Source organism: Gasterosteus aculeatus, chromosome 13 (assembly GCF_964276395.1).
Source record: "Gasterosteus aculeatus chromosome 13, fGasAcu3.hap1.1, whole genome shotgun sequence".
Lineage (NCBI taxonomy): Eukaryota > Metazoa > Chordata > Actinopteri > Perciformes > Gasterosteidae > Gasterosteus > Gasterosteus aculeatus.
In genome coordinates this window covers 14,743,296-14,765,052 of record NC_135701.1, presented here as the reverse complement: position 1 = coordinate 14,765,052, position 21,757 = coordinate 14,743,296, and the positions used below count along the sequence as shown (strand labels likewise).

The 21,757-nt window shown below is 43.5% G+C and overlaps 2 protein-coding genes across 3 annotated transcripts; one reads left to right on the top strand and one right to left on the bottom strand.

The window, feature by feature from the left end:
• Nucleotides 1–560: 560 nt before the first annotated feature.
• On the bottom strand, nucleotides 561–8,140 carry tmc1 (transmembrane channel-like 1). Its single transcript, XM_078086857.1, has 20 exons — nucleotides 7,832–8,140; nucleotides 6,759–6,782; nucleotides 5,892–6,354; nucleotides 5,582–5,764; nucleotides 5,385–5,475; nucleotides 5,212–5,293; nucleotides 4,938–5,044; nucleotides 4,706–4,804; nucleotides 4,444–4,586; nucleotides 4,221–4,365; nucleotides 3,945–4,139; nucleotides 3,582–3,761; nucleotides 3,347–3,499; nucleotides 2,797–2,925; nucleotides 2,628–2,695; nucleotides 2,277–2,516; nucleotides 2,072–2,197; nucleotides 1,866–1,944; nucleotides 1,356–1,488; nucleotides 561–1,052 (listed from the first exon to the last, which is right to left on the bottom strand). The coding sequence occupies exons 1-20, from the start codon at nucleotides 7,866–7,868 to the stop codon at nucleotides 826–828; spliced, it is 2,904 nt and encodes a 967-aa protein (XP_077942983.1). The 5' UTR covers nucleotides 7,869–8,140; the 3' UTR covers nucleotides 561–825.
• Nucleotides 8,141–13,798: 5,658 nt separating this feature from the next.
• zfand5a (zinc finger, AN1-type domain 5a) lies at nucleotides 13,799–20,180 on the top strand. 2 transcript variants are annotated; one of them, XM_040195872.2, is made up of 6 exons: nucleotides 13,799–14,135; nucleotides 16,554–16,715; nucleotides 17,241–17,343; nucleotides 17,447–17,532; nucleotides 18,017–18,145; nucleotides 18,265–20,180. In XM_040195872.2, exons 2-6 carry the CDS (start codon nucleotides 16,556–16,558, stop codon nucleotides 18,411–18,413), a joined length of 627 nt encoding a protein of 208 aa, XP_040051806.1. In that variant the 5' UTR covers nucleotides 13,799–14,135; nucleotides 16,554–16,555; the 3' UTR covers nucleotides 18,414–20,180. The 2 variants fall into 2 exon arrangements, with proteins under 2 accessions (XP_040051806.1, XP_040051805.1); XM_040195871.2 differs by having other exon boundaries at nucleotides 13,808–14,205.
• The last annotated feature ends 1,577 nt before the right edge of the window (nucleotides 20,181–21,757 follow it).

Below are 21,757 nucleotides of genomic sequence, written 5' to 3'. Positions count from 1 at the left end.
GATGATACGGCCCCTGATACACGATGAAGGTCAGGGGGTCACGGTGTATGGATTCACACAGACAGCTCTTATCTCAATGATTATCAGAGCAGCGTATCGGCTCATTAAATAATGGCTGTAAAGTTCATGGTACAAGTCCAGCCAGAGATGAAAAAAGCCTCCATTTAAACCTCGCTAGGTTAAATGAACTCCATGTTTTATTAAGTATTTAATGCTTTGGCCCAGTCACAGGTTGAAGGACTGGTTTTCAAACTCTTTTTTTCAGAGGGAGAAGAAATAAATATTTGTAATTGCGATTTAAAATGATTTGAAATTTAAAAAGAAGTAATAGGTTAGGAAACTGAAAAACAAGTTAAAAATGAAAATTAAAGCATTTATTTCCACATGCTGTTATTGTCTATCATTAAAGATAATTAATCAAAGATTATAATTCAATTGAGTATATAAACTCCATGTCGAGCACATATTTACACTTGATTAACTCGACTAACCCAAGCCAATGTAACATAAACATACAGAAACAGTAGAAAAAGTAGAAAAATAAAAATTGTCAGTTTATCTTAATTTCAAATGAATTTCAAATTTATTGATCGTGAGAAAAGACACTTGAAGTAGTATAATTCAACATTTAAAGGGAATAGGGAAATTCTGTTTTTGTTAAAGTTTAATTGGTAAACAAAGCATCAGCTACTCATTTGAAATGCATGCAACTTTTTTTGGTCATTGACAGGAGGAGAAAATGTGCACCAACTTTCCAATATATGACTATAGCCATAATCTGCTGGATTTCAAGTGACATTTGCTCGCATACTGAAGTTAATTCCCTCAGTGTCTCTGCAGACTCGGCAGCCTGTGCATCCTCGGTTCACTTTGCTGAGGGAAACTGGGCGGATACCCAGGAGTCCCTTGGTTACCATGGCGATTGGGCCTGGCGACAGGGGCTCCAGAGGTTGGAAATTGGCCTCCTTGTTCTCTAACTGAATGAGGAGTGTTGCGTCCATTTTTACTACGATGTAGCCTCTGACTATTTCTGTGGTCCTCTTCTTCATCTGCTGAAAGTAGAGCAAAAGAAATGTTTCACTTGTCAACGTTACTGCCACGCAAACTGCTGTATCACGACTGTATGGCCGATATAAGAGTAGCAGTTAGCTAAAGTTTGGTCAAGGACAAGCTCACAGTGTTAACCAAATGGCTACTTCTGCTTGGGAGTAGTGGGAAAATAGGGGGAGGTAGGGGGGAGATAATTTAGAGCAGACATTTTGAAGTTGAATAACAAAATGAACCTAAATTACATTTTTGCATTCAATCTTTCTTTTTATCTTTTTTTTTATTTTCTATATAATAAAAAGCCTCACTCTCTTGGTCTTGCAGTGAAGGACTGTTTTTTTGTTGCTGTGCAGTCCGAGATGAACCTTTTCTGGCCTCTTCTAGATCCATTTGTGCCTTCAGTGCTGCTAGTTTGTTCTTTTTCTTGTTCTCCTCATTTTGCTTGAAAAGGATATAAAATAAATCATTACAAGACTTGAGGAACCACCGTAAAGTACAGAAGTGTAAAATGGGGCTTACAGAAATGTCAGCTGTTTATTTAATAGCAGGCTCTTTGGACAGAGAGCACCTGCCTCCTCTGCTGCTCTCTGCTGGGGTGATGATGCTAACACAACTACTCTTGCCACAGACACACACCACAAACATTCCGCCTTTTTATTTTAAAATGTAAAAAAAATTATAGTCCTCAACTCTCTTTCACTTGACTATGAGCGTTGTTGTGACATTTCCAAATACTTAATTTCGTTATTCTAGCATCTCTAAAAATACACATTAAAGAAAGACTGCTGGACCAGTGGGGGAAACATATTTTGGACTACCGTTTGTAGTTTTTTCTTCAGTTCCATATTGGCTTCTTTGTAACTTTTGGATGTGGATTGCAGGTAGTAAATGGCCAATCTGAAAGAAAGAGTATTACCACCAGAGAACATTAAACCTTACAGCTGAAAGGAAGCGATGAGAACGGGGTCATATATTTAACTTAAGCTGTGCTGAAGAATAATCATGCAGTCTGCTGTTGACTCACACCATAAGCAGCATGAAGGGCAGCACCAGTCCAGGGTTGGAGGCATAGCTGAACACTTTGCCAAACCAGGCAGGGAAGTCCGACTCAAGAGTCTCCTGGATCACATCAAACATACGTTGTTTCCCACTGAGGACAAGAGGATGAGCGTGACAGAGTGTCGAGACAGCAAACTTAAATTGCCGATTGCTTGAACAAGCATCATTACCTGAAGGGTCCACAGTCAAAGGAAGGGGGGATGGTGACGATGGTGTAGATGGCAGGCAGAGTGGAAAGGAAGAGGATGACCAGCAACATGGCCATGTAGAAGTTGTTGGAGCCAGAGGCCTTGAAGACCCTTTCCTGGGGCACATTGCAGCACATGACGGCCCAGCACTGCAGGTACATGGACACGTGGAGCCGGAGGACATTCAGGGCAGGTAGGCAGGGGGCATAGAAAGCACCCATCCTGGAGGAAAGGATTAGGGCTAAACACTGAGTGGAGGACTAACTGGAAGTGGTATTCATTTTCTTCTCTTAAAATCTGCTAATTTGAATAAAACCAGAATTGTTTTCTCACCATATCATCCCTTGATTGAAGATTAGGCCCAGTACGTTCCCACTGACATCAAACTCAGAGTAGGAAGGCTTTCACAAGCAACACAAAAAACATAGAAATACAAGTTTTGACTCTGATTTTTACATTTAAATTCACCTCTGAACTGGAAACTGGTTGAACTTCAACTCACAAATCCAGCCTCGAGATCCCAACACCAGCAGTAGTTGAGGAAACGAACAAGCACAGCTCTCAGGAAGTCACCGATCAGCAGCGTGATATAAGTTGTCATGGTATCAGATATGATGAGCCGAACAAACTCCTGCAAAGCAATATATTATACAATCATTTAATATATATGGCTTACATGTATGTAGACATCAAATACAATGCAATGCATCAGTGGTATCCTCTCTTAGGTATTGGTGGTAACTTTACACAGGTTGTACATTTTTACTTTTTACTCTTTGTATGTTTCTCAATATTTAATATGCCTGTTAAGGTTAGTTTACCTTTGTGTGAACTTTTAATATTGAAGTAATGTAACCACACTTTATGTCCTACGGCAACAGAATGTAGTGTGAGTACATTTATTTTTCTATTCAAAATAATTACTGTATTCAAGCTACTATAACCAATTCACGATATACAATATTGGCTCGGGTATCTGTAACATTATGCTTTAAAAAAGATGACATCATATAGTTGCGCAATAGTTTACACACATGTAGATGCCCACTGACCTGGCCCACCATGGTCTCCCAGCAGGGCCCTCTGGGCACATCAGCGGGCTCGATAGTGACGGGTGGAGCCGTGCTGTTTACTGATACTGTGCCATTGAAAAGACTGGCTTCCCAGACGGTTATATTGAACTTTATTATATTTTCCTCTTCCCTCTGCAATGCATACACAAGCCAGAGGTGAAGTATGTTTTAGGTTTATAAAGGATCTCACACATCTAGATGCTGTAATTCTCACTTTGAGGTTGATCTCATCCATGAGCGCAATGATGAAGGTGTAAAGATTACCCAAGAAGAGGGCAAAGATGCGACCCAGCTGCCACTGCAGGGCGACGCGGGGGTGGTAGTTCTCCAGGGCGCTGATGACATCAAATAGCATTGGGCAGAACATCCCCAGTAATGACATGACCATGTTCACCTAGGAAATACAAATGAATAATAGTTTTTTGTAATAGATTTGTGTGTTTCCCCGGCCAAAATCAAAAGCGTCTGTAGGTGCTAAGGCTTCACAACCATATGTCACGTGTACTACTTGCTTAACGTGTATTTCCTTCTCTATATTTGAGTCTCTCTGACTCTCTCTGTCGTTTCTCATTGTTACCTCGTTCCTTTCCCACCAGGTGTGATTCTCCAGACCGTCGAGGGCAAACTTCTGAGAGCGGCGCACCACGAAGTAGATGAGGTATCCACTTCCCGCCAAGCAGCACAAGACCAGGAAGTTGGCCAGCACACGCAGGAAACGAGTCAAATGGATGTTGTCATCCTTTTGGCTCTCCTGCTCCTCTAAAATTGCCTCCTGTAGAGGTAGAAGGATACCAGATACAGATGAGTGTGGCGTACATGGCATCAGTCCCTGTGCTGTATCAGCTGCACTGACCTTGAAACTGGTGGTGATGGAGGCAAACTTATTGTCTGCCGTTTCAGGGTTTCCTATCAAGTAGTCCCAGCTGGTGAACATTCGCCAGTTAAAATTAAAGCTGTTATCATCTCCGACTCCCGACTCATTTGCATTCCGGGCCATCCTGTAATCAGAAATAACAACAATAACATATTTTGCCCAAAGGAGATGAATCATTTGTACGTAGTCATAATAAACATACGTTCTTATAACCACCATATAGCTATAGGCCACTGTTCCCACACCAACCAGGAAGTACGACAGAGGCATGCGGAACTTGAGCCAGCCAACGGCTCGCTGGTTGTTGTAGTAACCGTAGAAGAGGACCGAATACTGAGCGTAACCCTGGAAGCACATTTTTCTGAAGGTGGCGTGAAACTTTTAATGCATCATGATGTAAACGGACACACGGGCCATTGTAAGAAGCAACAAGTAGTTGAGGTGAGTGTGATGATGCAACTGACTCCAAAGTCCCAAAGGACAGCAAAGTCCATGGCACTGGTCGCCTCGGCTCGGGGGACAGTCTTTCTTGGAATGGTGCCGTATGGTCTCCCCATTAATGCCTGTTGGCAATAAGCATTGGAGCAAGGTGGGTTGTTTAGAAAAAAAATACAGCGGAATAAAAGGAGATATAGGTGAGAGCAAAACTGAAGAAATTAATTGTTTCTGCTATTATGAAAACACCGTGTACAGTACCTCTGGTACCATAACAAGACCAAAGGTGAGACAAAACAGGATCATGTTGATGCCATACATCCACCGGAGAAAGATAAAGTAAGAGGCAACTGAGGAGCCAAAGTGACCTGAGAGGCAGAGGGAACAACAGTCAGGATGGTTGTGACACCAGTAATGATTTTCTGTAAGCAGCTGCTGTAACACCAGACAACTAAACGTGAGGGCTGCAAACCATGCAGCGTAAGCTAAATGGTTTAAAGAAAACAAAATACCTAAAATATAAAACCAAACTTACTTTCAATCTCCTTGATTTTCATCTCCCACGGAATGCAGGCAGTTTTGAAGTTTTCAAAGTCACGTTGAAACTTCATCCATTTCTACGAAAGAAATATAATTCCTAAAAACATGTGATCATGATCATGATGATATGAATAGATACTGATATCTAACCCTTCTTTATTTCCTTACCTTGCTCATCAGGACCTTGTATGCGTAGAGTTTCCTGCCTTTCCCTTTTCCTAAAGCTCCCTCATATTTTTCCACAAACTCCTGAGACTCCCTAAAAGGACAAAGATTATATGAGCTCATCCTCACGAGATTCAGATTTTTTTCAGGACGCTAATTTAAAGTGCATGTTGATGAAAACATGAGTGATTTTATTTTACCTTAATATCACACATTTCTTTTTAATTGGCCAAGGCTTTCCCCTCAGAGCTTGGATCAGTTTCTTCCTCTCGTCCACGGCCTCCTTCAATTTCTCCAGCTCCTCCGATGAGAGAGACTCTGGCCTCACCTCTTCTTCCTCATCGACCTCTTCATCAATGTCATCTTCCTCACTTGGCTCTGGACTATGACATAGAAGATGGGTTAAATGTCCCTGCACCTTTCTTGTGTGCATGGCATGGTAGTTACCGAAAGGATTATTTTCTCAGCAGAACATTATGGATACAGTTCATTTGTTGGATAATACTTTACCTTGTTTCAACTACTCTCTTGTGCTTTTTCCTCTTCACTTCCTGTGCTTTCTCCTTCATTGTATGTTTACCTCCAACCTCTTCTCTCTCTTTTTTGCTGGCACTCGTCTTTTTTCTCTTGCCATGTCTCTCTTTGCCTTCTCCCTTCTCCGCCTTCTCCTCTTCCTCCTTTTTCCTTGTTTTTTCATTTTTTGTGTGCTTTCTTGTTTTTGCAGCCCTACCACTTTGTATTTTGGGCTGCACCTCCTCATCCCCCTCGCTCCCCTTTGTATCTTGATGACTCCTTGTTCTCTTCCTCCTTCCCCTGTCTATTCTCTCAGGCCTGGTCTGTGATTCCCCTTCCTCTGCTCTGGATGCTCCTTTTCTCCTTTCATTTCCTCTTTTCCTTCTCACTATATCACCGTCGACTCTTTTTTCTCTGTGTCGTTGCCTCCTGTGTTCCTTTTGATAAGATGAATCGTCACCTGTAGTAAAAACATATGTGTTTTAATTTGTTAAAATGCTGCACAGATCATTAACACTCACACATCATTGACACTTCGATAGTGCCACTTTCTTTATCTCTGCATTGACTCATAGTATTGTGAAGGTTTTCATTGTTTTCCACAAATCATTTTTTTCTCCCCTGATAAATTTCAATTCAGATGGCATAATCCTGCGACTAAAGGGAGTGTAAGTATTACATGGCACTGTGACGGGAGTTGAAACTGCAGATTAACTGTCAGATGTGTACAAGGTGACTGCAAAGCTTTTGAGAGACGTGAAGGGACACATGGGGAAAAAAACTGCCTCTCTTTAATTAGTGCTATTGAGACATTTTCTCATAATCTGACCCGTTGAAACAGCCTGAAGGTAAGAACCCACTCACCTTCAAATTCCAGTACAAGGTCAACTGCCGGAGAAAGGTAAAGTCACACATTAATAAAGATGAGAATATCATTGTTTTCGTCATGTATTTGCTGTGTTAATTAATTGTGAACAAGTTATGACAACAGACATCTGCAGATTGTGTCAATATAATTCAAATGTGGTACTCGCTAATAACAAGCATACAAATAGAATCAGTGTCAGTGATGAATCAACATGTGTTATGATATGGCTTAAATCATACTTGTTAATCACACAATCAGAACTAAACAGTAAACATGTTTCTCTCCTTTCCTTAATTCCCATTCTATTATTCTATTATTTTTTTTCTGTTGTCATCATAACTTTTTTCATAGTTAGATCCACGACTTATGCCATTGACCTCAGCTGTAAAAATCCAGTCCTTTCTCAATATCTTCCATACAACACTGACCCCTTTCACAGGTCAAGCTTAGCGTACCTTGTTGTATACCTGGCACTATTGTCCTGCACTCAAAGAAGACCACTGACAAATTGGAATGATATTTATATAGTCAACCCTTTGAAGAGTGTCATCGGTGTAACCAGAGTGGCCAGCGATCAGGTCATTAAGGCTGCGTGCAGAAGAGTGGCACAAAAGAGACAAACAATGGCCTAATGAAGGGAGACGGGTCGGCTAAGTCCACAAGGACAGGGAGACAGCCACAGGCCAGAGGCCAGCTCCCAAATATGCAGCTGTAAGCAAGAAATTATTAAAATATTTGAGATAGTCGGGGCAGTCTTTTATTGATAATTGAAATCAGAAATCCAGCATAGACAGTATAAATATTGTCTGTTGTATTCTTTAAAAAGTAATACATATTGATGTTTTAAAAAAAATGGTTCAAATAATTGAACGCAACTGTGTCAAAAGCACACTACAAAAACAGGAACCAAAAGTCCTTGCTTTGTTTAAATAATTCCAATGAACATGATGACACATACTAGAATTTAAAAATAATACAAATCGGATTGTCTATCGGGCATTTCTTTCCACCGACACAATTCTAAAAAACCACAACTGGTAATTGAAATAAGAGACGGTATTGGACTTACTGTCATTCTCAGAAGTGATCAAACTGTCTTGAGGCATCTTCCTCTCATGGTCCCATAACCCCTAAAGCAGTGGCCCCAGCATCCAGACCACTTTCTACATACGTCAAGTGGAAATGAAGCTTCAGCTTTTCAGTGGTGTTCCCCCCTACTGCCATGGGGTTGAATAATGTGTGTGTGTGTGTGTGTGTGTGTGTGTGTGTGTGTGTGTGTGTGTGTGTGTGTGTGTGTGTGTGTGTGTGTGTGTGTGTGTGTGTGTGTGTGTGTGTGTGTGTGTGTGTGTGTGTGTGTGTGTGTGTGGGTATGGATGTGTTTGTGGTGAAAGGCTGGTACATGAGTAACTTGCATGAGAAGTTTATGTTTTCCTCGCGACCCATCGACCTGAAACAGGGACAATGACAGGCTGGAAACCCTAGAGCCCCCTAATTTCACTAGCGATCAATTATTCAAAACAGTTATGACTGCCTTTATGTGGCTGTCTGTGTGTTTGTGAAGGTTCAAGAGTGTGTGAACAATCAAGAGAGTTATGAAAGCAGCAGGCCTCAGAGGGAGTCACAAGAGATTGTTTTCAAATGTATCACATCACATATTTCAGCTGTCGGGTTTCACTGAGAAGTCAAAAATCATACTTGAGCCGATCAACATAAAATAAGGGAAATTACTTTACATTGTGTTTTATCGGTGTAAAAGATGGATTCCTAGATTTGTTTTCTCACACATCCATCAGTTGGGATAACTCACCACCCATTTAAGGATGAAAAGCTTGTCCTCACAAAGAACATTTACACTATTCACAAATCGCATATGAGTATGTTTTCCAACTGGCATGACCAAGCAATTAGGAAAACATACTAAACATGAAAATACAAATGATCATGTCAATGAACCTGTGGGGGGCGCTGTTGCTCTTTACCTGAATGTGTAGGAAGACACACCTCTGCCGTGTTCATGATTATTTTATATTTTTTTTACTGTTTTTTTCACCTCTCTGTGTATCTGTGCATGCACAAATGGAGAAAGCCCATAGCGTGTTTGTGTACGCTCTTGGAGGTCATCGAGGCCAATTCAGCAGAGAGTGGCATCTAAACACACTGCACTACGCCGACTGTAAATTGATCCCTCGTGGTATTTAGCTATAAACAGACCCTTGCCACATGCAATATTTTACCGCACACATGTCAGTCAAACTATAAGAAGCGTATGTATGTGCATTCATATTATACATGGTAGATCTACTTTAGCAGAGTATTCTGAAGGTTTGCATATGTTTCAGAAGAGGGAATGCGAGCAGAACAGAGTCTGTGCTGTATGCGTTGTTATGTTTGGTCACACACTGAAATGACTTGCAGCTATCAGTGTGCACTGTGCAAACATTAGACACTGATTCTTTGCACAGTTGGAGTGTTTGAGGGCCTGAAAACCCTGCAAAGTATACAGTGTGACTATAACAGCATCTCTGTAACAGATTATCTGTCTGACAACAAGATCTCTGCCACCTGATGCAGAGATGCAGGAAAAACAACATGAACTCCGAGGGAGTCTGTCCACTAAGGTCTTAAAAATTGCATTATTGAAAACTATTTTCTTTATAAATAATATAAATAACACACATGAGGAACAACTGTTCAGACAATTTAAATAAAAGCACATGTAACATTGGTTTGTTGGTCTTATTTAGATGACGGTGGTACAACTATTGCCTTTTTGTCTTATTTCCTTCAGTGTAGAGTAAAAACAAATGCTCAAACACCGCCTGCGTGGTTCTGTCCATATCTCTCTGCCGTAAAACAACCAGTGAACTTTGTTTGGCATTTAAGTCCCCGTAGTTCCAGAAATGTTGACACTAAACGGAGAGCAGCAGGGAGTTGTGGCCCAGAGGGCAATGCTTGTTTTTCTTTTTGTCAGAGAGGCAAGGGAGCTTAGAAGTGCATGTGAATCAGTTGTGACTGCAGGCTAAAAACACATTCAAGATGTCAACAATCCGCGCATAAAGAACCTTTAGATTAAAAAATAGTCACACATTGGAACATTTTTACATCATAAACACACAATTCAGCCTCATACTTGGCTTTTGCCCACCTGGAGCTCTTTTCAGGAAGACAAATTCAGCCCTCAACATGTTAGTAGCTAGAGAGGAAGTGAGAGAAAGAGGTCGTTTACATGAAAGGATGAGAAGTGTGTTATTCAATTTTGTAGCAGATTGTTCATGGCACAGCTACAAACAGACACAGAGCGCATGGGCAGCATGCATGACTAAAAGAGTGTCATCAACTATGGGGGCGTAACCTGGGTGTTGGAGGCGGGGTTTGGCCGCAGCAATTGACAGATTACAGCGGCGGAGGCGTGGCATGTTCTCGCAGACATAGAAGCACGTGGCCAGGCCCATCTGCACGAGGGAGCAGCAACAAAGACCAGCCAGTCTGGTGAACAGAACAGAACACAGGACATCTGCTGTGCACACATGTACACGCACACACACACACACACACACACACACACGCACACACTCCCCCTCTCTTTCTCTTTCACAAACTCACATGCGAGGGTTCACATTTGTTCACCTCACGCAGGCATGCGGCCTGCAGGGTCTCACGTATCCGCTGCAAAGACGAAGAAACCCTGAGAAACAGCAACTAACCTTATTATTCCAAAGCCGCATCAACATTTATTACAAACATATGTATTAACTTTCTGCAACTTTCCACAATAAACCCACTTACACACACAAACATTTACACACACGCACACACACACAAAGTTACTCCCACGGACATCCAGATAGCCACGAGGATTGTGTGCACAAAGAAGGAGGGGAAAAGAAGAAGGGGAGTTTGGACAATTTAGTGTGTGCCTGGAAAAATATGGGGGGTACTCCCTTCCTGGTCAGAAATAACAAGAAACACATTCATAGAGGAGTTGTGCAGCCGCACGAGTGGGGAGCTAAATGGTTAGTTGGTGCTGATTCAGCCGATCATCAGCCATTTGATCCGATTGTCGCTCTTTTACTATTCATCTCTCTATTGCTTTATGCCACTTTGCTTTCTTTTCAAACCCACAATGCTTCTGGACACATTTCCACATAAATGAGCCAGGTGTAGTTTACCTCACATGTTGCCTCTAGTGTTTTTGTTTAGTGATTTCTCAACAATTACAAAAAAAACAGTGGAAATGGAACCGATAGTAGCAAGGATTTACAACAAAACTGTTCCTGATTTCCCCCAGAATCACACAGGCCCCCTCTGTTTGTAAAAATGGTTCTCTTTACTTGTGATAACCCCCCACACACACACACATACACACACACACACATGGGTCGCCCCTTTAATGAGGGGCTGTACTCAAAGTTGAATGTGGACAGGGCAGGGTGGGGGATCAAGTTTTTGAAGCAATGGTTTAAGTCTGCCTCAGTGCAGAGCTTATCAAGCCCCGCACACAGCTTATGTAAATGGATAAGCTGCCATTTCCACCACTAGCCCCTTTATCAACAGTGTCACCACACAGACGCCAGACACAGGCAGGCTGTGCATCAGTGTGAGTGTGAGTGTGTGTGTGTGGGGGGGGGGGGTTACTGCTTAGTAACTACAGACAGGCCGTAATCCCCCCCTCCTTCCCTCCACACACACACTCACACACAGACCAGAAATGTAACAAAAAACATAGCTGACAATTCTATGCATCTGATGTCGTGGAAACGTTGTCACTGGCTGCTCCTCGCATGTAGGCTACATGTCGTGGTCGAGCAAAAGAATTATTGTCCCACTCCCCCTTTTAATTTAACCAGCAGCATCAATGCACTTACCACACGCACGCGCACACATAACTGGTGCCAAAACCTACAAACCCACTACAACAGCCAAGCTATGACAGCACGGGGGATGGGTAGGGATACTCGACACCTCCGCTCTCTCCTCACCTGCCCGCCCTCCCTTCACTGAAACAAATGAACCCTCACATACAGACATACACACATGCTTCTTTACATGTCTGCGTTGACACAACACTCACACACAGAGAGCTCAGTGTAAAACACTGACCCGGTTTCCCCCTGACTCCCCCCTCCCTCCCCGTGCCTTCTTGACTTGCATATAAAAAGCTTAAGTCTGTATAACAAGGGAACCACTCCTATAGTTATGTGCATGACACATGGAGGATCATTTCCATTAAAATTCCACCTGATCAGGTTTCACAAGCTCTCCTTAGAACATCTTCTTTTCAGTAGTGAATATTTCATCCCTTTGGTCTAATTTGATTACATTATTACATTGCAGAGAACCTTTAATCAGCAAATAATGCCCTAAGACCCTCCCCTAACACCTTGTTTTGATTAAATGCTAAATTACTTAGTGTTGTTGAAGCAAATAAACAGAAGACAACAGGAACATATTGTGATGTTAAATGAATCACTTTAAATAATAAGCGTGAATGTGGCGACTCACATTATCACCAGCTGGTTTAGTTACTAGAGATTAACAATCTGACCGAACAGGGATGGGTGGTCAAGCAAGTAGTCCTTTAATATTGATCGTGACGTTTACAGGTCTCCTCAACTCTCCTGCTGTTTGTGAAAAGAACGAGAACATGAGGTTCAACAGTTAAATAAATATATTAGTAAACAGAGGTAATTTATTTGACTGAGCGTGGATCCAGGTATGTGTGTGTCCCCTCAGAAAATAGGAAGATCAGAGCAACTGTCTCTCTGGGGGGGAATCTTTTGCCTGTTTCAACCTTGATTCTGGTTTGAACTGGAGCGAGACTCTACCACCCTTCTACAGTTTCCACGAATCCTTCCACTGACGAGACAGCGTGTTCCCCCAAGCTCAGATACGCACAAACAGATGACGCGGCCGTGCCCTCCAGTGTTTGTTTTCTGCTCAGCGTGGCCCGTGGCGCTTGCCCATGTGTGACGTGACACAGACAAGGTGGGGCAATGCGTCGGGACTTGTTAGACCTGCGGGGCAAACTATACAGCACACACAACACACTGCATCGCAGTGGGAGGAAGTTGTTTCTTGTTTCACATAAACACGGCCGGAGTGATGTGATCGGGTGGCCTGTTGGTGTTAAAAAAAAGTGAACGAAAGAACTCACAGGATTATTTGGTGTTAGAATTTCAGTGACAGTGCGGTTAGATCAGGAGGGTGTACGTCTCAAAATATGTTTACCACCAGAGCAGTAATCAAGATTATAGAAATAGGAAAACTCCCCAAGTTTATTCCTTTATTAGTTTATTAACTCCACACAAAATTCCATCAAATACAAGGAATCTTTTCTTTCCACTATATTTTCTACAATAATTATATTGTTAGAACATCAGTCCTCACAGAGTAAGAAAATACTTCTGGTAGAGAAATGCAAAATGTCTTTATTTTAGTGTACGGTTTTGGCCTAAAATACTTGGATATATACTGGGGGCTGTAATCACAGCAAAATGCCAAAATTCTCTGAATCAATACTCAGGTCATCAGGGCCCTCGGTGGATACAACCCTGTTTACCAAACTAGTAACTACGGTGTGTGTGTGTGTGTGTGTGTGTGTGTGTGTGTGTGTGTGTGTGTGTGTGTGTGTGTGTGTGTCTGTGGGAGGGAGGAAAGGCATACGCAGCCTACAGTATCAACCTCTCCCATAACAAACATTCTTGTACATTTCTGTGGTTATAAATCTGCACTTGTTTTGTTCCCCTGACATAAAGTATCATACCAGGTGGCTGGAGGGGGGAGGCAGTTTCACCCAGAAATAGTGTCTTCTCACACAATATACACAATATTCAACAAAGAGACATTCCCAGGAGAACATCCTCTCAATTACTATGCGCCCCCCCCCCTCCCCCCCATTCTGACAGCGTCAGCACTGTTATTTAGTTTTGCATTCGTTTAGGTGGATTACTCAATAAAGTATACTCGAGGCCGTGTAGGTGGATGACGAGTACGTGTGTAATAACGCTGTAACGCTCTGACTCGCGCGCATGCGCACGGCCGACATCCCTTCGATTACCTAAACTGTACACAGCGCCCGGGGGCTCCTCGGCCAGCCAATGGCGACGCGTTCTTTCGCCCGTGACGTCACCCGCCACTCCTCGTACTAAAGAAGGAAACAAACACATCGTCCAGAAGGAACGGGAGACGGCGAGAGGAAGGGAGCGAGGTAGGAGGGCGAGGAAGGGAGCGTTAAACCCACCCGGCCGACGCGAAGGACGACGCCGCACGAGCAGCTCGGAAAAGGAAAGGACGCCAGCGGGACCTTCAAAAGCCCTCGACCCCCCTTTTTTTCCCTTCCGCCAGGACAAACTTCGCTCGTCGTTTTTTAGCAGGTGATGATCTTGGATTATTGCTTTTTTTTCACTAAAAGGATGAATTTTGAAGTGAGCTCAGCTTGTCGAGGTAAACAACGAAAAGAGGGGTGTTTAACTAAGCGGATGGTCGGTCACGGCGACCTTTACCGGGGGGTGAAAGGTCGGGGGGGGGGGGGGGGTTCGTGGTGGTGGTTTTGTGTGGTAAACAAGCTTTCTTTTTTTGTTTGTCTTCGCCTCGCCGAAGTTGTCACCACCACCACCACCATCATCCACCTCCACCTCACTGGAAATATCACAAGCCCCCAAACGTGACTCCGTCTGGTTTGCTCTTGGGGGGGGGGCAAGGGAGTGAGCTAGCTAGTGCCGATCGCTGTTTCTGTTTTTCTATTTGTCCCAAGCTGGGGGTTGGGGGGGGGGGGGGGGGCAAAGCCAGCTAATTCCTGTCTAGAAATAGAAAATGCATAAGCCGAATGTGCATGTAGCGCGAAAGAAGCGGCTCCGAAGCGACGGCTTTCTGTCGTTAAATGTGAGCGAAAAATGCCCCCCCGCTAGTACATCTGTGCCCCTCCCCCGGTGTTTGTTTTAGCTTTTTAGAAGAAGACGAGGTTTGCTCGGCGTTGTGTGGCACCACAGAGTCGCTTCTCGGGGGACTCTCGGTGCGATGGCGTCTGCGGTAAAACAACGTAGAAAATGGAAACGAGTTTTTTTAAAAACGGTGCGAGAAAATGGGGGAGCTGCTGAAACTACGTTAAACAGGAAGCGGAGAAGCTCGCAGACAAAGGAAGAAACAAAGGGAGCCGAGACCACACTGTCTAGACTGCAGGTTATTTCAGAAGACAGCAGGGCTGCGGCCTTCCCGACGGCCTCTGAGTATCTGCAAACATTTGCGCGCCCCCCCCTGTTTTTTGTGTTGTTGTTTTTAAAGAGAAACGTCTGCATATCTGTGTTCTGCCCCCCAGTGTGACTCAGTAGTTTCCACCCGACGTGAAGCCCTCAGACAAGCAGCACCCTATTCCCCCTTTTTTGTTGGCTCGACGTCTTCAACAGCTGTGTTGTTTTCAACGCTGTGCGATAGTCGATCACCTGGCGGCCGAGAAGAACTAGTTTAGATTATCTTTGACGTTTCATTGCTGTGAGTCTTTCGGTTTTGGAGGAAGTTTGAGGCGAATAATTCTGGCTGGCGATCTGCCCTTTTGCTGGAAACCCCCTGACTTGCCCCGTCAGGTGTGTTTCCCAATTGTACACGTCACATGGTCATGACGGCTGAAGCAGTAATCTGCCTATGATGAATGTGGTTGAAGCGGCAGACAGAAACCAGTATTAACAACAAGCCCCTATGTTTTATACATCTGTGCTTCTCTTTAATTATGCAGTCCATCATACCAAATGTAGCTGTAATGGAGTTGATGGTTTGTGGTAGTGGAGAGTGCTGGTGATCACATGCAAAGGAGAATTCACGTCCAGTTGCATGCGACCAACCTCTCTGTCAGTCATGTCTGGTATTCTTCAGCGGTCAGCAGTTGGGAACACGTGACACAAAGGCAGAGGAGGTGGCACTTGAGGGGGGGTTGCTCAATATTTAAAGGGCCTCTGTCCACCGTGAGTAGGCTGACAGGACGTTCTCAAACAACTGCCATCGTCTCCTGGAACATTGAGCACGTCTGCACTGTTCGTGCATGACCCGAATGTAGAGGAGCTTCCCGGTCACTGCACAACACGGCCCAAATAATGTCGCTGTGCAACACGGGAGCACTCTCACCCAGCTGATCTAGAACATCCTGTCTGTTGTTCATTCATCAAGGTGTTTTTGATCGATTGCCTCAATGGCAGTGCTTCCTATTACCCGACTTCCTGTCGTATTGCATCGCAGTGGTGATGACGCCATAGGGCTACGCGTTTGCCTCGAGTCACTCGAGAGGGGTTTCAAAAAGCTTCGTTGGGCCAGAGACACAGTGGTGAATACTCATTTCTCGTTTAACTGGAGGAAGTGAATAGACTGACGAGGCAGAGTTAGTAATGGCGAAGAGTCATATCTGGTCGTACAATTATCACTACACTGTGGTGACAAATTTAACCCGGGGACACACAAATGTGACCATGTCTGTGGGACAGAACAGCATCCAGCTTCTGCCAAGGTGCTGAGCAGAACAGAGCGAGTGTTTGTTTGTTCTCTGGACTTCCTGTGGAGAAGTGTTCATTACTGTGTTCAGGCAAAGTCAAAAGAGAAAGAGCCGTTGTTCTCAAATTTTCATAATATGGCGCTTGTTATCTGTGAGCCCTTTTTCTTTGGCACTGGACCGGTGGGACAGCGCTGTCTTGACAGGGAAACATTGTAGCCCTCAGTTGTATTTCACATTGATCCGTCAGTGCAGGAAAATAGTCTGTGTGTGTCTGTCTGTCTGTCTAACTCTCACCCTGTCTCTCCCATCCTGTTAGCAATGGCGCAGGAGACGAACCAGAGCCAGGTGCCCATGCTTTGTGCCACAGGCTGCGGTTTCTATGGCAACCCGAGAACCGACGGCATGTGCTCCGTGTGCTACAAGGATCACCTCACACGGCAGCAGAGCAGCGACCGCATGAGCCCCCACAGCCCTATGGGTAAGTTCATGACTGTGTGAACTTTGAACTGATTGCACCCCAAATTGGTTTCAGAAGCCCGTGTTTTTGTTTTGAACAAATTGGTGTACCATGAGCTATAAATGTACAACTTGAGATAATGAGGGGGGGGGGGATTAGAGGGGGTCAGTGTATTTTCTAGCTCTCCTGACCCTCCCTCTCTGTTTTTCCACTCTTTGTGGTGAAAGACAGCTGCTTTCTTCATTACGGTGTTCAAGGTTAGGTGGGTGTTCATTCCTTGCCACCCTGTTGAGACCGTAAGTTTCAAACAAAGCAAACGCAGTACAAAGAGCAGAGAGGTTATCTTGAATCTTGAAAGAATATGGTTCCAATAATTGAAATGTTCCCGTCAACTGAATATATTCGTAACTATTGATATGGGGTTGATATTAGAGTTGTATCTGAACAGGTTATTTTTCGCTTGTGATTTTACAGATTTGGCACATTTTGTATGGTTTTGAAATGTTTACTGTTTTGTCTAATGGAGTTCGCTCTCTTCTTGCCCAGGCTCAGCCAGTAGTCCCATCTCCGAGGCCTCTGCCATCCAGAGACTAGAAGCCAGTCTAGCCAAGGTTGACGCCTCCCCTGCCTCTTCGCCAGACATGTCTAGGTCAGTAATGCAATGTTTTTTTTAGGCTACTTCATAAGTGTTGGTGAATGTGAGAACTTCTGGTTCCTTTTCTCTTGCTCATCTCTGTTCATCTCCTCTCCAGAATTGTTCAAGGATCTCTTCCTGTGACCCAACAAATGACAGAGATGAGCATCTCGAGAGAGGACAAGCCTGAACCGTTAGAGCCTGGTAAAACATACTCACTTAGACACACTTGTAGTTTATATGGACTGGCCAACATAAACTAATGGCGGACAGGCGAAGATCAGACACATAAAGATGAATCATGCTTACATACAGACTCCGTAAGGCAAATATTGCCTTATAGGAAGCACTCTTATCAATTTTTTCCCCCGCTTTTTTTGTGCTTGGCTGCATACCTTCAACCCAAACTGTTGGTTTTACTTACAGTCTTAGAGAAAGAAAGGAGGTCCAAAAATAAACCTTGTTTAAAAATACCCCCACACCAGAGGGCATTCTCAGAGTGGATGCTGCCTACCAGAGGCTTTCTCGTGAAATGCAAAGAAAAAAAGGGGCAATTTAGAGAGGAGGCGTTTCCAGTGGGTTTGCATGTCGTTTACAAAGTGTTATGTTATCCCATTAGTTCTATTTCAAAAAGCAATTCAATCACTAAAAAGTAATCATTTCCCCCTGTTGTCTTTCCCTTCCGTAGTTGTAAACCAGCCTTCTGCTTCTAGCACTTCTCCTGTAGCTTCTTCCAGTAGTGAAGAAGGCAAAGGTGAAACCCCAAAACCCAAGAAGAATAGGTGCTTCATGTGCCGCAAAAGGGTTGGCCTTACAGGTGAGTCCTTTTTGTAGTCACGGAACAAAAGACGACCAAGCGTTTTTGCTTCCTACATCTCTAGTCTAGGCTTTCATCTCCCCCTGTTCTGGCTTTGACTCTGAAATCTGTGCTTCCAGGGTTCGACTGTCGCTGTGGCAACCTGTTCTGTGGCATCCACCGGTACTCCGACAAGCACAACTGTCCCTACGATTACAAGGCCGAGGCGGCCGCCAAGATCCGTAAAGAAAACCCTGTGGTGGTGGCTGACAAGATCCAGAGAATATAGATTTTACAAAACGATAGAAGCAGCAACGATGACAACACCTTTTGAAAAAAGACTGGAGTGTGAACCTTTTGGAAGGAGCACCGAGTAGCTAAGTGGGGATCGAAAGGACTTGATGTACAAAATTGCAACCTCAAGAAATGTTGGGAAAAAAAAGAAGAAAAATCAAACGCTCCTGTCTGAGGGAGATGCATGAATGATCACTTTCCTCTTTTATTTTCTTTTTAATTAATTCCTTAGTTGTGTTTTTTTTTCCTACTTTCTCTGTGTGACTTTGCGGCTGTCCTGTTAAAAAAAAAAAAAAAAAAATGTATTGTCTTATTAAGAGCAGCCCAGGCTAACTGCCCGGGATGTGCTGTGCTCCTCTCACCCAAACCAGGGCCATTTTGTGCCAAACCGTAGACAGACATTTTACTCCGACCCTGTCGTGTGTAGGACACTCATGTCTCTCAGCATTCAAACACAGTAACTGTCCACACGAGTTGTGTCCCTCAACCGCTCAGCTTTTTGTTCTGTGCTCCGTCGGTACTGGAGTCGGTCAACGTTTGGAGAACCGTACCACTGTCCCCCACCGTGCACAAGGGGCTTTGTTACTTTGTCTCTGTCTTTCCTAGCTTTACCTACCTCACAGCTGCTGTGTTAAGCTTTGTTGTTGTCGTCTCTGTTCCGTTCGTTTTCATCAGCTCTGACCCCAGCAGAACTATGGATCATCTTGATAGTCGGCCTCAGTGACCCTCTGATCAGCATGTCTGTGTTGACCTTGATTGGTTTGATTGTGATGAGGCTGTCCATTATGGCTGGAGGTATCATGCTAGACAGGCACAAGCTAATTACTCCCAAGTTTTAATAAACGTTTTCAAACAGTGGATGTGGGATAACGGGGTTATTTTAATGGCAGACGCCTGGTGCAGGGCTGTGTGGCCTGAGAAGAAGGATGCCCCCCTTCCCTTGCAGGCCTGGTCAGTGTATTTAGGCAGCATTAGTGTAGGAGCATGAATGAATGGGATAAATGCATGAGTTACTCTTCATCTGCGTTAGTGTTTCAGAGATATTTGCCACCTCTCAACTTAGGGTTTCTGATATTTTATTTGCTGAGTGACGATTACCTGTTTTTATTAGCATTTTCTTCCTCTTCCATTGATATTGTACTGATGTTGGCGCATGCATTCAGTGCATTTGTGGAATTAGGGTATGTGAATCATGATTTTTAACTTTTTTTTTTTTTCTTAATACGCTAACAAAACATTTGCGTGTGTGTGTGTGTTTTGTCTGTGGAGCTACCCGGTTTATCAGCACACGTTTACAGAACTACAGGAGCATGCCAGAGCTAGATTTATGAAAAATAGTAGATACCAGGATTAGATGTAACATCTCATCTGTCTAATGGCTATTGGTCTGTACGACTGCTTTAGAGCACCGTAGAGAAACGCGTGTATGTGTATTTTGTGAGTGTGCATGTGCACATTCCTGTGTAAGAGTGTTTTCATGGCTGCCTGACACATTGAAACCCAATGTATGTTTGTGACTTGTGTTAATTACCCCTTTTTCTCCCCCTGTAAGGATGTTTATTTTATTTTTTCATTTAAAAGAAAACTATGTATTTGTTTTGAGGTTTTTTTTTTTCCTTCGGATTCTTAGTTATATGCAAATTTGTACAAAAAAATGATAAAACAACAAACCGTGTTGATATTTATGTATTACATATAATCTTGCTATCCAGCATTACGACAGAATAGTATCATGTAAATAAAACTGTACAGAGAGACGTTACCAAGCTTCATTGTGTGATGACTTTCACAGCTCGACATTTCTTTCATTATTGTTGTCTTAGTGGAGTAAATGTGGTTATTTTTCAGCATTGTACATTAAAGGGGAAACCAAAAGTTCTTAATAGGGTCATTGTGCTACAGCAGAGAAAATATCAAATGTGAGGCTGTTTTGAATTAATTGGCACAAGATGGTTATAATGGACCACGTCGGAACTCATTTTGATCGAGGCCAGAAGAGTAATGCCGTACCTCTGCTAACCGTGGCTTAATACAAAGCTGTAAACCTTGCTAAAGAGACTCTTCCTGGAAGAAAGCAATCCTTTTCCACTATATCTAGGGTGTGTGTGTGTGTGTGTGTGTGTGTGTGTGTGTGTGTGTGTGTGTGTGTGTGTGTGTGTGTGTGTGTGTGTGTGTGTGTGTGTGTGTGTGTGTGTGTGTGTGTGTGTGTGTGTGTGTGTGTGTGTGTGCGCGCGCGCGCTCTCTCTCTCACACTCCCGTAGGGAGCTCTGTGCCTGAGTTGGTTCACAGATGGCGTCACAGTAACAGCTGCTCAGACAGCTGAAGTGTGCTCATGTGGTGTCCCTAAGTCAGAAAGCCACACAGATCACATTGTCTGAACACGAGTCTAAAGTACAATGGGCTATTTACACAAACTCATATTGAGTGGGAAAACCTTAGTGTTCAAATATAATATTTGAGTTATCTAGTTCCATCTATGGGCATATGAATCTCTCAGCACAGCATCGTCCTTGGTGTTTATCACAAGTAGGCCTATACAAGTCCTTTGAAGCAGAGAGGACAGAAGAGTGTGCTTCTTAAGTAATGCATAGACAGATTGAGCGGAGGATGAACACATTCCAATATGACCCGGAACAAGTGTGTGTGTGTACGCTTATACTTAGTCGTCAGTAATCCCTGAACCTCCAACGTGCACGATGATTTGTTTCACTCTGCTGCCCATTTATGTGTGTCAACCAATGTGTCTGCCATTGGGTGTTACTATGACAGATGTTGTTGGCAGATGTGCAAAACAGACACAGTATAAACACAGTTCTCTCTCAAGGAAAATGTTCCTACCCACATTGAATGCATCTTCCTCATCTACTTTTTGTCCGGGTCCGTCTCAGTTTCATAATGGAGATCTTAAATCACATCTTCAGTGCTTACTGCATTTCATACATTAGTTTTGAGTACTAACACGGGCCAAACATGGTTTTATGCACACAGAATGCTCAAATAGACATGTGAAATACTTGAACATGTAATTGTTAAATGTGTTAAATTGACTCATTCCAAGGGCCCGATACTAAGAAGTTAGAAGGCGTCGTCCCTTAATAATGCAGGATTGGCTCTTGCGCAAACATTGAATATGTTGTGTTCAAAAATGAAGAAACGCCGGACGGACAGAGGGCATCGCAGATCGAAAGGTTAAAATCAAATGCATTTAATAAAAGAGATGGTGTTGTGGTAAAAAGAACATCTCAGCTGAGGAACCGCTGGTCCTCGCAACCAACAGGCCACAGGTCAGTTCTTTGACCATCCCTAGTGCCCGTCTGTCGCCTCCACCAGCGAACTCCA